A 12,242-nucleotide genomic window follows, 5' to 3' on the forward strand; every position below is an offset into this window, starting at 1 on the left:
AGGTACGATATCTATATCAGTAAGATCAATTCCATGCGATATAATTAAATCTAGCATATGATTAAAACGATGAGTATTGCAATTTAAAATAACAAATTTTTGTTTTAATATATTTAAAAATGCATTTTATTCCTGCAATGGCAAAGGTGAATTTTCAGTGTCACATGATCCTTCAGAAATCATTTTAATATGATTTGCTGCTCAAGAAACATTTATGATTATTATCAATGTTTAAAATAGGTGTTCTGCTTAAAGGGGTCATATGATGCGATTTCAAGTTTTCCTTTCTCTTTGGAGTGTTACAAGCTGTTCGTGAATAGAAGTATTTGAAAAATAATGTGTTTTTTGAACATTAAAGCATGTCAACATATTCTGTTACACCAAATACACAAAATAATGATCTTTAAAAAAGCATCATATGACCCCTTTAATATTGTTGTTTAAACCATGATAATATATATATATATTTAAAAAAAACAGCATTTACAGGCCTTTGCCCTTTCTGATAAAATATGTTGGTTTAAACAAAAGAAATTATATTATATATTTGTATTATTTAAAAATATATTTTATATATTAAACTAAAGAAAATGCATTACCCTCTTGTGTCTGTAGGCATGAGTTTGACTCGGAGCATGTTCCAGATCTCACTAAGGACAACTACGTCCAGGACATTCATTCAGTGGGATCGCTGTGCAAACTCTACTTCCGGGAGCTGCCAAACCCACTGCTGACCTACCAGCTATATGAGAAATTTTCAGTAAGCATCAAACCACTGCTACAGTACACGGACACACATATGTTCTGCAACTGTGTAGTAGCAGTATCGGAACAGAGAGGTGATGCTTTGGCATATTTTCCCAGGATGCTGTACCAGCAGCCACTGATGAGGAGAGGCTGGTCAAAGTCCATGACGTCATACAGCAGCTGCCTCCACCACACTACAGGTTAGATGAACGCACAGCATCCTCTACTGATGAAAAAGAGAAGTGCAAATGATTACATCATTCTTTTGTGCTCATTATGGTGTTGAGTTAATGTGTGACAACTAATGTAAAAATACTTGTTTTTGTTTATATTTAGTGATAGTTCATCCATTTGTTCTTATGCTTTGTTTCCAGGACTCTTGAGTTTCTCATGAGACATTTATCACGTATGGGAACTTACAGTGCTGTCACCAACATGCACTGCAAAAACCTCGCAATTGTCTGGGCTCCAAACCTTCTCAGGTGATTTTACTAATACCTTTTGGAAAATTTGTCTATAAAGATGTTATTTGTGTCGAAAAGTTGCGTTCATTCATTGTTCCTCATTCATTGCTGCAGGTCTAAACAGATTGAGTCGGCATGTTTCAGCGGCACCTCTGCTTTCTTGGAAGTTCGCGTTCAGTCGGTTGTTGTTGAGTTCATCCTTAATCACGTTGATGTTCTGTTCAGTCCCAAACTCAGCACTCTGATCCGCCACAGCACAGGTGAGAAATGAGCCTCTGCGATTCTCCTCCCACCAGTATTGATGTTTAGATGAAACTCTACTAATGAGGATCTTAAATGAGCTCATAACTCTAACCTGAATCCATAGGCCACACGACTTTAGCTCGACCCAAGTCTCTACTGGTGAGCTCTCCATCCACCAAGCTGCTTTCTCTAGAGGAAGCCCAGGCCCGAACTCAAGCCCAGCTCATCTCTCCTGTGTCTCCGAACAGCAAGTATATTGATGTGGGAGGGGGGCCTGCCGCCCTGCAGGGAAAGTTCCACACCGTCATAGACTTCCCTTCTGAGAGGTCTGTCAGTTTGTACTGGTTTTAGTATTGTGGTATTTTCATCTTTTAGGAAAATGCAGATGTGAAGTAGTAACTGGTAATTGTTGCTGGTAAATACAGGAAAAAGGGCTCAACCAAAGTGAAGAAGTCTCCTGTGGGAAACTGGTTTTCCTTCTTTAATATGGGAAAGTCCTCTGCTACTGCCAAGCCCAAACTGCACCGTCACCCCAGTGAGCCCAATGAGATGAAAACCACTCCCCTTCCAGGTGCAGCTTTGACTCTCTTTTCAATATCAACCTGTATTCGTTCCAAATCCTAGTGAGCTGCCTAACCTAGAGGGCATTTTAGTCATGATTTTCACACTATATGCAATGCTCACAAGTAATGATGGAACTGTTCATACTATTTTCTACAATTTAAAATAAGTGTGTAATAATTTAAAATGTAATTTATTCCTGTTGTGGAAAAGCAAGAATTTTTAGCGGTCATTACTCCAGTCTTCGGTGTCACATGATCCTTCAGAAATCCTTCTAATATGCTGATTTGGTGCTTAAGTAACATTTCTTATTTTCAATGCTGAAAACAGTTGTTCTGCTTAATATGAAACATATTTTTTCCTGATTCTTTAAAGAATAGAAAGTTCAAAAGAACAGCATTTTCATTTGAAATAGAAATCTTTTGTGGGAATATAAAAGTTTTTACTGTCACTTTTGATCAACTTAATGCATCCTTGCTTAATAAAATTATTAATTTCCTAAATTAAAAAAAAAAAAAATCACACTGACCCCAAACTTTTGAACGGTAGTGTAGGTATATGTGGTCAGCAGGATGAAAAAAGAAAAATATAGTTGTTAAACTCTGGCTTACTTTTATAGGCGGAAGAGGAGACAATGGAACACTACGATCTGCTAAAAGTGAAGAATCTCTGTCCTCTTCACATAACGTTGAGGGTAAAAATCATATTTCACTTTTTTCCATTTCCATACTTAAAGGTGTTCTAAGCATTTTTTATACCACTCTACACATAACATAACACATAACATTGAAATATGCTTCCTGAGATATCACATCTGTCTCTGTTAATGTGTCTCCGGGGTTTGCTGATATGCTTTTGGTGGTGTGGTTTAGGAGAAAGAGCAACATTACAGAGCCTTTAATACAGTTGTTTGCATTGATTTGTCAGCTGTTTTACAGTTGTTACTATATATTCATCCATGGGCTGATCTCTGATGTTTTGTCTCAGGTGGATCACATATCTATCGTCCACGTAGACCGCTCTCCACCAGTGATGCTTTATCAATCTCCTTCAATGAGGAGCTGCTGGACAGCAGATTGACTGGAGACTCCCGGTCCAGTCTCAAAGACCACAAGAAGGACACCGTTTCCTCTTCCTCTTGTGTGCCAGCTCTAATATCTCCACCCCACCCTGCAGCAGATTCTGAGTTTATAGGCATAGCCTCCTTAGACATAGACCCATTGGCCTTTCAGTCCACACAGCTGGTTGATCCCACTCTATCTGAAAGTAAGAAAAGAGGCAGTCGCAAGAAAGTGGGAGGCAGCCACACAGAGTCAAAGAATTCTGACAAAGTCACAAGTCCCTCCCAGCCACCTGATCTTATCCCACTGCGCTCAGAAGAAGTGCCAGTCACCTCAAGTAATCTGGAACTGGGCACCTCTAAGACTGGCCATGAGAGCACCGCAAAGAGCTCAGTGGTAAAGAGTAGTACTGTGTCCTGTCCTTCTGACATTATGTCCCTTGTGAAAAAGCCCAATGTGTCCACAAAAGGTGGTGAAGGCCATCAGCGTTCTGCAAGCTTTTGCAAAGCAGAAAGTAGATCCGCAGATGTCAGGGAGCACAGAAGAGCAGACTCAGGTCAGCACCATTCTTGTATTCATACTATATAATAAAATTATCCATATATTTATATAAAGGAACATATGTTCCACTACAAGTGCCATCCACAAAAATTGCCAAACCCAACACTCATTATTTTGTTTACTCTCCTTAAAACAGTAACTGAAGGTGTTAAGCTGTTAATTACAAAAGTAAATAAATTAAGAGCTTTGTATATTTTTACAGCCCTAACGTGTTTCAAAATATTGTACTTTTGTTTTGTTAGTTTAACTATGCAAAATCAAAACTTTTCCCCCTGGAACCAGCTTAAGGGTATGAATACCCCTTGCTGGGAATGTTTGCAAGAGAAAACTAACAAATGTTAGCTATAGCATTTTACCTGAAGGAATATTTTGGGATAGAGACAGCTAATAATGTCAATGAGAGAAAGCCAACAATGTTAGCACAGCTAGCATTTTGACCTAATATGTGGAATAGGATATTTAGGACAGCAAGAAAAAGCCAGAAAGTAAAGAAAGTTTGAATTTCAACCACACTTTCAAGTTGTATTTTAGCCCTGTGTTCCTCTATTTAAAAGTACGTTGGTTTGTTTTTCTCCATCTAGGTGCAGTGACATTTGAATGCACGCCTGGGTTAGTGAGGTCTGTGTCTCTCATTACTCCCCAGCCTGCAGTAAAGAGTGCTGCTCGTATGCTTGCTCTAGCGCTAGCTGAATCTGCCCAACGGGCCACTCGACTCAGCAAACGTTGGAGCTCTGAACCTCCCACACCTGTTTCTCCCGTTCATCATCAGAACCCACTCTTCACACTTCAGTTTCCTCCTCCTCTACAGACATCTGATAGAGAGGAGCGGTATGTGTCTAGCAGGACCTTCCCAGATCCTTCAAGCACCATGTCTACTGAGAGCCACACCGATGCAGGCAGCCTACGCAGCACCTGCGCCTGCCATGGCAGTGAGAGTGGACTCAGCTTTTCTGATGGTTGTGATGCACCAGCTGGTGGCCAGTGCACCCATGTGCCCTGTCAGGATTTCTCTCCTCACAGAGGTCCTGAGATTCAGCGGGCTCCAGAGAGCCAGACAACTATGAGAGATAACATCCGCCATGTTGGAGTTGGTACAGATGGAGGTGGATCAAGCCTTGATGAGGAGATGGAGGTACATGGAAGTTTACAGCCAACTCCTTCAGAGAGATTCTCTTCTTTGGATAGTCATTCAGCCATTGAAGCGCTGCACAACAAACAGGCTGCTAATGCTGCCAACTTTCGAGCCATATTGGCAGAAACGTCCATGCCTGCTTCAGTGCACGAAGTTCGTCCACAAGCTTCAAGTACTCCACCAAGTGTGGTGTATCAGTACAAACCCAAAGACCAAAGGTCTGCTTACTCCCAACAGTGGTCGAGTCCAGTTGGGCAAAGCACCCCTTATTATCAGCCTGATGATGGGCGTCCCCATCCCAGAGTTCTCTCAAGAAACTACTGCAATACCCTTGCGCCACGATCCCTGCACCAGTCCATTAAATATAAGGGTCAACGGGAAGACTACTCCTCAGTCGGTCTCCATAAACATAGAGGACCAAGGTATCCGCCATTGGATGGAGCCTCTGTCTACCCCACCATCCGCAGGGTGCGTTCAATGCACACTCCACCAGAGGACAAGTTTTTCTTCCTCCAGCGTCAAGGCAGCCAGAGCAAAGCTTACCAAAAACCACCACCATCGGACATCCAGCAAGTGCGACCCTACTTTGAAGATGGGAAGGTTCAATATAGGTACAGCCCCTATTCAGAGGCTCGATACAATCAACACAGAGAGAACAGTCATGGATACACTCTCTCTTACACGCTCAGCAAACTGCCCTCTCGTTCATCAAAGGTGATGGGTAGTACCGAGAACTACCACAAGCCTCTATACAACCTCCCGGTGAACATTGAGTCTGATTTCATGACCAGAGATGTCGGTCTCCAGCCAAGAATGAAGAACCCTTCACTCTACGAGGCTTTTAATTCTGCTTTATCTGATCGACATTTCAGTCAGTCCATTAAGCAGGAAAATGCAGCCAAAGAAAGGCTGTTGGGTCCAGTTGTGTCCCAGCCCCATCTTGTAAGAGGCGACCGTCAGTGCCAAGAAACGATGCACACTAGGAGTAGGTCAAACTCTGGGAAGGAGATGCTGATTTCAACTGAAGGGGCTGATGGGAAGTACAGGGTGACCATGGTGTCCCATTACTCCCCAGAGCACCCACTTTCTGAGCCTGGTATCCCTGTGCCCTCGAAGTCAGACGGGCATGGCAGTGGGCAGGGAGCCAGATCAGCTCTTAAAATGAAGCAGAGTCGATCCATGCACAACTATCCTCAACACAGGCTCGAGTCCATGGCACTGCCACGCAACCTGACCCTACATAAGGAATACAGCTGCCCTGACTTCAAACATACCAGGTCCAGCGATAGTTTTGGTGTTGCAAACCGCAACCAGGACAGGCTGATGTATAAGACTCTCAGCAACTCTAAAGAAGACTACCAGTACATTCGTACAATAAGCAGGGACCCTCAGAGGTCTAAGAGATCGCAGAGTGTTAAAACACGCCATCAAGCTGGTCAAGCGAAAATGACTCTGGAGCGGGACCACAGACTGTCGTCCTCTTCCCAAAGTAGGACAAGAACTCACAGTATGTTTGTGCCATCTCGCTCAGACTATTCCGAAAGCTATGTATCCATACATCCGAAAGCCCCTAAGACCAGCCGAGCTAGTTCGGGTGTTTTCCCAAACTACGGCTGCATGCCGCTTCATAGTAACAGACTGTATTCCACAGCTGTGGGCCACACAGGTTTTCATCAGACAGAGCTCAGACCAGAGATGCAGATTTATGCCGAATGACAGATTTTTAATAAATAAATAAATACCTAAAATGAATTAACCAGAAATATATGACCTCTGCAGGGCAGTGGTTTTCTATTGTTAATCAGATAAAAATAATCTTTAAAAAGATTCAAATGCTTTATTTGTTCACTGAAGGGTGTCTTTCACTGTATGCACTGCATACTCTATATGTTACAGTAAATTTGGAAATTTCACTCAAAGAATATGATAATGGGTTATTATGGCTACTCTGATTTGTTAAAGTGTGTTGTGTTGTCATTTTGTTACTAGAGCTCAGAGTTTGCAAAAAGTACACAAAATATGATGTGAGAAAAATTAACAAAGGCTTTTAAAATTTGTCATAGGTGCAATATATAGGAGCCACTGCCTTGTGTTTTTGGGTGAAGTTTTTTTGACGTATTACCATGACTGTGGAATCAAAACAGTTATATGTCAGTGACATAAGCATATATGGGCTGACTTTTAAAGAGAACAACTATATAAGGTAATAATCTCCCCAGTCCCCCCGAAGTTTTTCCCTCTGCATTTTTAAATCTTGCACTTTATAGTTGGTCTGTGTTTTATGTAACAACGGGCACTTTAGACATATTTTCCTTTTTTTTTTCATCATGTTAACGGAGTCAAAGATGTGGGTGAGCTTTCATCTAAACCGTTCATTTGAGCGGTAGTAATCATTACATGGTTACATATGGGATATGCTGTTCTGATCAACTGCTGTTTTAGTTTTTAACAAGTGTACTGTTCTCTAATTTAGTTGATTTTATGCTATTTTTATGTTTACTTTGCTTCACTCTCAGTAAAGTTATTTATTCAAAATCAAGACATGTAGCCTACCCTTGTTGCACCTAATATAATCAGTGCTTAGACCATCATGTTTTGTTTCTTTGACAAAAGCCTGCAAATAATTGCTGAATTATAAGCATATGAAGACAGATTGCTTTCTTTTATCGGCTAGACTACTGTTGTTCTAAGGTTTATTGGGCAGTCTTTTTGTTATACCAAACACTAGCACCCTGAAGCATTTTAATCTGACTTTTCAAGTCAGGAAGCTATATTACTAACATATAGTCCTGTTATTGTTCCGTTTTAATGAATTGTTCATTATTCGTTCATTTTAATGACTCCGGCACTGGTTACTAATATTTGAGTCCCCTGCAGGTGTTGCACAGTAAACAGCAGAGGGCGATGTAGCACTGGAGAACATCTCAAATTATGTTTCTGCATTGAAGTTTCCTCCATACGTGTTAACGTGAGGGCACATCAAAGGTTCAGAGGCACTAGGTTTATGATGCAATACAATTATTATTTCTGCAAGACTGCGTTTATTGTATATTATCCCAGACATTTTTGGTTTTAAGGTTTTTGAACTGTCAGAATGTTGGCATGAACGAAACTAAGGTGGTGACTCGTGGGACACCGAAGCGTGGCCGATGCTATATTAGACGCTAATTGTTTTTACATTGTGCCAATCAGAGGGGATTGAATTGAACCGGAACCAAGTTGTCTTGCCTTTCTGTGGTTTAAAAATGCTTTAAAAACCCTTTGCATTTAAACCATATCTTGCATCTACATAGCTAGTAGTTTCTAAAATAAAAGCGTGTATATATATATAAAATATATAAAAGCAATGGTCTACAGTGGAATAAAACACAGAGTCCTAAGAGAATTGGATTCTTTTGCATGAGGAGCACAAGATGTGTTCTTTACATTCAACATACACTTCCATCCAGCAACCAGCTAGCTGCAATTTTTGATGCTTCTGAAGGCTGGATCCAAATAATTCATAAGAGTTTTGAATTGAAGAAAGCAGTTCACCAGCAGTATGGTGTGGAACATATAATGGACCATGTTGTGATACGCAGAAGTTGGCTGAGTGGTATTATTTCATGTTGTTTTCATTCTGTCTGAAGTTTGAATTAGAACTTAAGTAAACCACAAAACACTGTTACAGTGGCTGTGATTCAGCCCATAGACTCTCTCCTGTCATTTTCAGCCTAAAGTAATTGCGTGGCACGGGCTAAAACACCATCAAAACACTCTTTAAAATCATGTTACGTTCTTTGTGCGTCAAAGTGGCTAAGTGGGAATGAAAAAGACACTATTTAGGAGCAGGAATGTACCGTATAACACTAAAGCATCACTACATTTTACGGGTGCCACTAACAGCTGCAGAAATCTGCTATTTGAGGAGATTTAGAGCCAACAGCAGATGCCTACACGAGAGATCCCGCTGACATACTCTCATACAGTGTGCAAGAGCTCTGTGTGCAGGTGCTAGGGACATTCTGTAGCCACAACTAATACGTGTGCATTCTGGGAAGAAAATTACAGTAAAATCACAGATCAAAGGAAGTGCTTCAGTCAAATAAATAGCATTGCCCTTGGGTGGCATGCTTACGTTAGCTTAACTTATATTGTAAATCATTTACAGTGGAGTGTGGTAGTATGAGCCCAGAACCATGAACGAGTCTCCGCAAGTAAATGCGGCACAAGTAAATGTTTTTAGGAGCCTTTCAAAGAGAAACTGGGCACTAGTAATATGTACCATAATAAAATGAAATATTTCAGATTGATATGTTGCTTGCAAAAATGTATTTCATAAGAATACACGGCTACTTTTCAGTGGCTGTCAGTGAAGAAAGATGCCTTTTGCCAGCATAATGATAGTTACCACATCTACCAGCCAAAGGGAATAAACTGTGACCACAGCAGTCACCAGGCATATAATGCTGGGTAACATCATTATTGTGCTAGAAGAAAAATTAAATGATTGTTAATGACTTTTATGCGTCCTTATTGTCAAGGACAAGCTTGGCAATGATTAGCTTTATAAATGTAGTTGTCAACCTCTGAAGAAATGTATCAAAGGTCTACCAAGGTGTGTAGAGCCCAATATATCTTACCAGCATACAAGACTATAATGGAGCTCAATTCAATCTGTTTTAGCGGTGATGAACTGCACACAGTTTTTCCCACTCAAATGTCTATAATTTGACAAACACTGACTTTATATGACAGCTAATTAAACAAGTTAACATTGAGTAACTTACATTTTAGTCACAATATTGAAGATTACTTTTCTCCACCAGTGAAAATAGTTCAACAAAAGCCTCCAACAATTATGAGTGTCCGAGCAACCCACACAACTTGCATTTCGAAATGAATCAGTTTGTTTGAACAAATTGGCTGAGTGAATGATTCAAATGACTCGCTTTTAAATACATAATGTTATCCCGCAGAAAAATCCCCACCACTAATGCACAGGCTGACAATCTGTTTGGAATGTACAAACACAGACAAGAGAAGTGACAAATAGTGAAAAGTCCGTATGCTGTGACTGTTATATCAACACTTCTGGAACGTCACTCAGCCAATCAAACGGATTGATTCGTTAATTTAAAAAGTAGTTTAAAGTTGTCGAATTACACCTACAGTATGTGAACAATTAATACAGATACTACATTTCATATTACATTTCATACTACAATAGGGTCGACCTTCAAAAAAATAATTTATTTTGAGCATGCTGAATGTGCAATCTTCAGTCTTGCAGGTGCACCTACATATTATATAACTTACACAGTATATACAGTTGGCCAAGAGCTTGATCAGCATAAAAAGGGATGCGTTTTGACTTTTCTCCTCGATCATCATCACCTTCTATTCTCATGTTGACTTAGACTGATAAACTGTCCACCCATACCAATAGTCCTTTGAATAATAATGGTGATGGATGCAAATTGGTCTCAGAAAAAGATGACAGAATGTTTGTCCTGTGCTGTGTAGGCTAAAATGTGCTTGTGTTATGACAGCTGATGACTATAACTTAATATTCATAACTGAGCTGCAGAATATGTCCATATTTTTTTAATATCAGTGCACAGGGAAATAACACATGCGTCTTTCCAGTAGAAAATCAACTCATTTTCAGTTTTTGAATCATCAGATTCATTCAATACTAATTCAAATAATTCTCATCTAATGCATTGGTGGATTAAATGTATTTTTTTCTCCTTTGACAGACCAAATTTTTGAGGAGATGTTTTGTTATTTGAATGTTAGAATGCATAGCTTACTTATGTTGCTTTGGTCATTACTTGAGAAACCTGCATAGATACCAGAAACTGAATTTTAATTGTGCTAATCTGTGATGAATATCTTGACTCACCACATTTACATGCATCTGGCCTGAACCTTGTTTACTTTATGTCAACTCTCCCTTCACTTTATATCATAAATTATCTCATTATTTACATTTACATTTAGTCATTTTGCAGACGCTTTTATCCTATGCGACTTACAATTTGGGGATACATAAAGCGATTCTTCTTAAAGAGGCAAACAGATACAGGAAGTGCTTGTTGACAAATATCATCTAGACAAGAGGTCATTATGTATTCTTAATGATCAAAACATAAGAAAACTTGACGATTTAGAAGTTGTTTTCCCTCTGCCAGCATCATTTAGAGTAAATTGAGCACTGGGACGTTTATATGGGGGGATATTGTCATATTAAGGACTTGGTGAAAATGCATGGCCTTGGTTTCCCAGTGTGTTGATGATTTTGTAATGCTTTAGGTCATGGTTAGAACAAATACGCTCTGCTGAGAGATGAATGTTGAGATGACAGCAGGATTTGTGTATTCTTTCACACTGCTTGCTGAAGTTCACTTGGTAAATCTCCAAAACTTCTTATCTGGCAAATTCTGAAGGCAAACAAAGGATCGTGTTTGTGTCTTTGTTAAAACCAAAGTCCACGACATTGAATCAACCAAAATTTTGCACATATGAGAGAATCACGCAATAAGAGAGGGAATCTCATGAAACCTGTCATTTTCAGCTCATGCTTTGCCCAAAAAGAAATTACACTACTGGTGAAATATTTTGAGTAGCTACTATTTTTAAAGTTTTTGAAAGATATCCTTATGCTCACCAAGGCTGCATTTATTAGATCAAAACAACAACACTGAAATATTATCACACAGCTGAATTTTAAAATTTAAAGCTGAATTTTCAGCATTACTTCAGTGTCACGGTCAAAAAGCATGCTAATATCCTGATTTGCTTCTCAAAAATTTTTTATTATTATACATTTTGAAAACCATTTTTGCTGTTTAATATTTTTGTGGATATACTGTGATATACTATTCAAAAGTTTCCTAAAAAATATTAAGCAGCAAAACTGTTTTCAACAATGATAATAACTGAGCAGCAAATCAGCATATTAGAATGATTTCTGAAGGATCATGTGACACTGAAGACTGGAGTAATGATGCTGAAATTCAGCTTTGCTGTAGTGTATTCATTGGAATAAATTTTAAAATGTATTAATATGTTATTTTAAATTGCTATAATATTTCTCAATATTACCATTTTACCGTAATGCATATTTGAATACTTGGTGACAATAAGACACTTCTTTCAAAACAAAATCAATTTTTTTTTTTTTTTATAAAAAACAATATTCCCCCCCCTATGGTTTTGGGCTGAAATATGACCTGAACATGTTCTTGACAGGTTTTGTGAGATTAACCCAGATATATTTGACTCCAAAAATTCCTTTAAATGCAGGTCAAGTTTCTTTCTAGAAGAAATCATGTAAATCCATTCTGTTTTATTCCTCAACTCTGATAAAAGAGCACTCGGAATGATTATCCATTTACCTGAAATAACATGCAGAGTTAGCAAAAGACTAGCACCAACGGCCTCAGAGTTCAAATAGTCATTTTATTAATGTGCCCTCAAGTGACCAAA

At 39.2% G+C, this 12,242-nt stretch overlaps 1 protein-coding gene across 4 annotated transcripts in view; it reads left to right on the forward strand.

Moving 5' to 3' along the window:
• LOC107699902 (rho GTPase-activating protein 32-like) overlaps positions 1-7,514 on the forward strand; it is a 30,144-nt gene extending 22,630 nt beyond the window's left edge. For all 4 annotated transcript variants that reach the window (XM_016501345.1, XM_016501346.1, XM_016501347.1 and 1 more), the window contains 9 exons: positions 616-760; positions 865-947; positions 1,122-1,229; positions 1,326-1,471; positions 1,579-1,780; positions 1,880-2,025; positions 2,635-2,709; positions 3,003-3,632; positions 4,219-7,514. In XM_016501345.1, coding sequence (XP_016356831.1) covers positions 616-760; positions 865-947; positions 1,122-1,229; positions 1,326-1,471; positions 1,579-1,780; positions 1,880-2,025; positions 2,635-2,709; positions 3,003-3,632; positions 4,219-6,485 — 3,802 coding nt within the window. In that variant the 3' untranslated portion in view covers positions 6,486-7,514. The remainder of the gene's footprint in view (positions 1-615; positions 761-864; positions 948-1,121; positions 1,230-1,325; positions 1,472-1,578; positions 1,781-1,879; positions 2,026-2,634; positions 2,710-3,002; positions 3,633-4,218) is intronic.
• The last annotated feature ends 4,728 nt before the right edge of the window (positions 7,515-12,242 follow it).

Source organism: Sinocyclocheilus anshuiensis, unplaced genomic scaffold (genome assembly GCF_001515605.1).
Source record: "Sinocyclocheilus anshuiensis isolate Anshui unplaced genomic scaffold, SAMN03320099.WGS_v1.1 scaffold891, whole genome shotgun sequence".
In the NCBI taxonomy this organism is placed as follows: Eukaryota; Metazoa; Chordata; class Actinopteri; order Cypriniformes; family Cyprinidae; genus Sinocyclocheilus; species Sinocyclocheilus anshuiensis.